The sequence below is a fragment of the Aegilops tauschii genome, chromosome 7, assembly GCF_002575655.3.
Source record: "Aegilops tauschii subsp. strangulata cultivar AL8/78 chromosome 7, Aet v6.0, whole genome shotgun sequence".
In the NCBI taxonomy this organism is placed as follows: Eukaryota; Viridiplantae; Streptophyta; class Magnoliopsida; order Poales; family Poaceae; genus Aegilops; species Aegilops tauschii.
In genome coordinates, this window is record NC_053041.3 from 271,304,537 (window position 1) to 271,309,279 (window position 4,743).

Genomic DNA, 4,743 nt, shown 5'->3' on the forward strand with positions numbered 1-4,743 from the left:
TCATTGTCCAACAACATGACTTCCAGGACAGGATCACCATACCATTCAGGGGCGATACGTGTCCTGGTCAACCTACGAAGTTTAGTAGTAGCTTGATTCGAAGTTACATAATCATCATCATTAGCTTCTTCTCCGGCTGGTGTAGGCATCACGGAAACTTCTTTCTATGATGTGGTACTCTCCAATTGAGAGAAGATACGATTACCCCATCAAGCTCTATGTTCCTCCCACACACTTCTTTTCAGAGAAACTCCTTCTCTAGAAAGGATCCATTCTTGGCAACAAAGATCTTGCCCTCGGATCTGTGATACAAGGTATACCCAATGGTCTCTTTAGGGTATCCTATGAAGATGCACTTCTCTGCTATGGGTTCGAGCTTATCAGGCTGAAGCCTCTTGACATAAGCGTCACATCCCCAAACTTTACGAAACCACAACTTAGGTTTCTTGCCAAACCATAATTCATACGGTGTCGTCTCAACGGATTTAGATGGTGCGCTATTTAAAGTGAAGGCGGATGTCTCTAATCCATAACCCCAAAACGATAGTGGCAAATCGGTAAGAGACATCATAGAACACACCATATCAATAGAGTACGATTATGACGTTCCGACACACCCTTACGCTGCGGTGTTCCAGGTGGCATGAGTTGTGAAAAAATTCCACATTGTCTTAAATGCATACCAAACTCGTAACTCAGATATTCACCTCCATGATCAGATCGAAGAAATTTTATTTTCTTGTTACGACGATTCTCTACTTCACTCTTCCATGAAAAGAAGGGGATCTTTACAATATGATTTGCTTATTGCATGTTAGTTAGGACCAAACTTAGAAGGGAGAACTTGTGGAATAGAGTATCGAGGCCGTCTTCCAATAGAGTTGAAGATAAAGAATGGACCCTCTGGAAAACTGATGTCCCGGCAAAACTTAGGGTGTTCTGATGGAGATTAGCAAGATCATATCTTTCCACTTTTGATCTTTTGGAGCACCGTCATACTGCAGAGTCCAAAATACTCGTATGTGGACCCCCCAATTCTTAGAGACATTCTCTCCTTGAGTGTTTGACGGCTAGGTGTGTGAGAGAGAACTCTCGGAAGAGGAAGTAGTATTTATACACATAATTGAGGCGAGGCAACCACACACCAAACATTTGTTGTTGATGATGATGGAGACATTGTCACTAGATGATTTATTCATATGGTAGTCATATTATGGGAAATTTAGCATGCTTGGCGCAAAGCAACTCATGAAAGGGAGTTCAAGCCACCTCTTTCAAGACACCTTTTTGTTGAAAACTTCATCTAAGACATTTAAGCGGCCAACAGAACAAGTCACCATCATTTCAGCCCAGAGCTCTGAATCAATCACATGTTGTTTGGAAAGCGCCTCCAGAGGCTTTTGCAAAGTTTAAGTGTTGATGGTGCGGTGTCTAGGAATGGTGGCAAGAGAGTTGTGGGAGTCATGTGCCGCAACGATCAAGGAAAGTTCATGGGCTCGTCGTCGATAACATTCAAGAACATCACGAGTCCTACGGTTCTGGAAGTCCTGGCATGTTAAGAAGCTTTGGCTTTGGCTGAAGATTTGATGTTGCACAAGCTATTCATTGCGTCAGACAGTTTGGAAGTAATCAAAGACATCTAAGTTAAGTTAGAAGGCCTCTCAATTGCTATTGTTCGAGAGATTACCCAACATGTTGATGATCTTGAGGTGTGCCAATACACGCATGAAGTAGAAGTCACAACTTTAAAGCTGATAGATTAGCAAAATTCTCATGGTCATTATGTTTTATCCGCCATGTCTGGTGGGAGAACACCATGTGATCATCTAACTTAAATCCTTGAATAAAGTTGCGTGATCCACAAAAATCAGAGGCCACAAATTGGAAGGAGCTTGGGGCATGGCCAATGCAAAGCCCCAAACCTACTACCCCATAAGCCAACTAGGTTCAGATGCCACTGTGCTAGTAGGACCGCTGCCTGCATGCGCCAGGTGAAGCTTATAGCAGAAGGCCTGTTCTTTGGTAGAAAAAGAAAGAGAAAGTAAGGAGGGAGAGGAAAAGCATGGGGAGAAGAAGAAAAAGGATGAACACATGGGGACAAAGGATGACCGATGTGAGGTAGCACCACCATAGCCATCATTAGAGCGAGCACGTGCGAGCAATAACCTCAATCCTTCCATGCCTACACGTTCTTTTCGCCTCCATAATTCATGCCTTTAGTTCTAGACTTGACATTAGTGCTCGCATTTCTTGTATTTATTTTAGGCTTCCGGCGTTGTGCGTTCAGTGGGACAAGACGTTCTGGTAGACTACGAAGGCGTCTGTGGCGACTTCCTCAATCTCAAAATGATGTGTCCGCTCAATCTCTCGGAGGTGCTCGTAGGGACAGGATGTGCGTATGTGTTCATAGAAGTAAGTGTATATGTGTATGTACGAGTGTTTTTACTGTGTTAAAAAATATAAGAGGAGGGTACAAGTTTGGAAGAAGCAATGAGAAGTGACAAAAAGGATAATAATCTGAACGCTAATGATTTTCTATACAGATATTCACAACCAGCCGCGCGTGTGGTATAGCAATACAATCATAATTCCGCAGAAATGAAGGCAACGAACAAGTCACGAAAGAACTTGTCGGCATAAGTGTCATGTCATGTCAGTCTCAACCCAACGAACTAACAAATTGACGAACTTCCCGTATGTGCGTGCGCGTGCCGTACGTGCTAGCGCCACACCCACACGCGCGCGTAACACGTGTGTATATACGCTGGCTATGCACACATCGATCCTAACGAGCCGGGCACGCCAAGCCTAGACGGCGCGGCGGCACAGCGGGCACGACGCATGCCGGCACAGCCACCCGTCTATGCACGACATGTGGAACGTGTGGCGGCACTCCGGCAGGCTCCGCGCCGCCTCGCCGGCCTCGAACTCCTGGAGGCACACGGAGCAGCCGCCGTCCTGCACGGCGGCCTGCTGCTCTGTGATGGTCGTCGCGGGGAGCTCGGCGATGGCGTCTGCAGCCATGCCTTTGAAGGAGGCGGAGCCCATGTCAAACATCTCGGAGAGCGTCGGCGGGCCGTCGCTGAACCCGTCGCCCGCGGCGTTCATCTGGCTGTCGACGGCGTTCTGCACTGCGGGGTCCACCTTCTCGCGCACCAGGCGGCCCGTCAGGAGGCTCCAGATCACGTCAAGCTGAAATGAATTAACAACGAATTGATGATTACTACTACTACGTACTAAATAATTAGGTGAATAAAATGATGATAATTAGAACTGCTGAATCGATGCTGCACTAGTTAGTTGAGCAGGTAATGGTATGTGTAGTCAGGCACGTACCACGTATAGGACGCTCCAGATGCCGCACTCGTCGGAGCGCCACATGGCCATGGACCTGTCGACAACCTCCATGGCCACCACGGCGCCGGAGATGGCGCCGATGCCCGCGCCGCGGACGAGGCCGCTCTCCGTCGCCAGCCCGATCATCCCGCCCGTGATGGCTCCCAGAATCGTGCCCACTGCAACAACACCAAGTCGATCAGGAACAGTCGCACGACGGAGATGCCGAACACCCCGACATGTCCACGGTGAAATGAAAACAAGAAGAAACATGCATGTATGCCACCGACCTGTGGCGAAGATGAAGGTGATGACGCCGCGGACGATCGAGCCGGCGACCCGAGCCGGCAGGCTGGACATGCTCCCCTCGGCCGCGTCCTCCTGGCCCGAGAAGAATGCTGCTGTGTCGGCGCGAGCCACCGCTGCCTCCATGGTAGCCGGATCACCTGCTGCTGCGGATCGAGCGGGTGTCGGATGAACAAATCAGACGAGGAGAATCCCGCTGCTGGTCGATGATCAGAGTTCTACAGCTGAATGAATGAATGAATGAGGGAAGGCTTATGTTGGTGGGATCGAAGATTTTGTTCATGATGCAGGAGGGGGCAGATCTTATATAGGACTACTAGCACTACTCGTACGCACGCAGCGCGTGGATTAATTAGCCGAAGACTCGTGGCTAGCCCCAAAATGGATTAGCTAGCTAACTGGAGCGAGGACGTGCTCGGTGCACCTGGCTTGCCAGCTCACCGTCTGCGACCAGGGATTTTCCATTTTCCAGGCAGCCTGGATCAGTCATATGCGTCAGACATCCCACGTGGCGCGCGAAGTAGCTTGGCGTAGCAGCCTAGGTGCGGAACGAGTCCAGCGAAGAGAAAAGAGAGAGGCGGGAAACAAGGCAATCATACATAAATGCTAACGGACCGAGCCCATCCGGCACGCGGGTGATGGCAACGCGCCAGTTGCCAATGCCTTCACCCGCTCCATCTCTTAACGGCTAAGCTTCCCTCTTCGGGCACTACTCAACGCAACAGCTGCTTCCAAGCGAATTCCCAGACTTCTCCTCACTCCATGACTGCGTGACGGGTGCGTCCGTACGTGTTATGATGCCTACCCGTCAGCTAAGATTTTTCCATAGAGGCGACAAAAGGACCAGGAGAGGGACGGAGAAATATGGGTTTGCTTTTTTCTTCTCGACGGATGCGCGGAGCCCACTTTCGGAAATGAAAATGTGTTGTCAGAGCATTTCCAACAGAGTACATCGTATCTTAAGCTGTATCATACTCCCTCCATTTTTAAATATAAGCATTTTGTGGGCCATACATCCGCTTCGCGATTGAAAACTTAGTTTCACACATACCGCACAGGTTCGTGTTCGTTTTAAGTTTTCCATAGCCAAACTTACAACGA

The 4,743-nt window shown here is 49.0% G+C and overlaps 1 protein-coding gene across 1 annotated transcript; it reads right to left on the reverse strand.

Annotated features, from left to right (window-relative positions):
• Positions 1–2,510: 2,510 nt before the first annotated feature.
• On the reverse strand, positions 2,511–3,947 carry LOC109784456 (NEP1-interacting protein-like 1). The gene is made up of 3 exons (XM_020343056.4): positions 3,627–3,947; positions 3,337–3,515; positions 2,511–3,192 (listed from the first exon to the last, which is right to left on the reverse strand). Exons 1-3 carry the CDS (start codon positions 3,766–3,768, stop codon positions 2,809–2,811), a joined length of 705 nt encoding a protein of 234 aa, XP_020198645.1. The 5' UTR covers positions 3,769–3,947; the 3' UTR covers positions 2,511–2,808.
• Positions 3,948–4,743: the final 796 nt, after the last annotated feature.

Bases quoted from the DNA above. Each gene is read 5' to 3' on its own strand.
- LOC109784456 (XM_020343056.4), bottom strand. From the start codon at position 3,768: ATGGAGGCAGCGGTGGCTCGCGCCGACACAGCAGCATTCTTCTCGGGC. The intron at 3,516-3,626 runs GTCGGTGGCATA...GTGTTGTTGCAG, and splicing joins CACCTTCATCTTCGCCACAG to TGGGCACGATTCTGGGAGCC. The intron at 3,193-3,336 runs GTACGTGCCTGA...AATTCATTTCAG, and splicing joins TCTGGAGCGTCCTATACGTG to CTTGACGTGATCTGGAGCCT.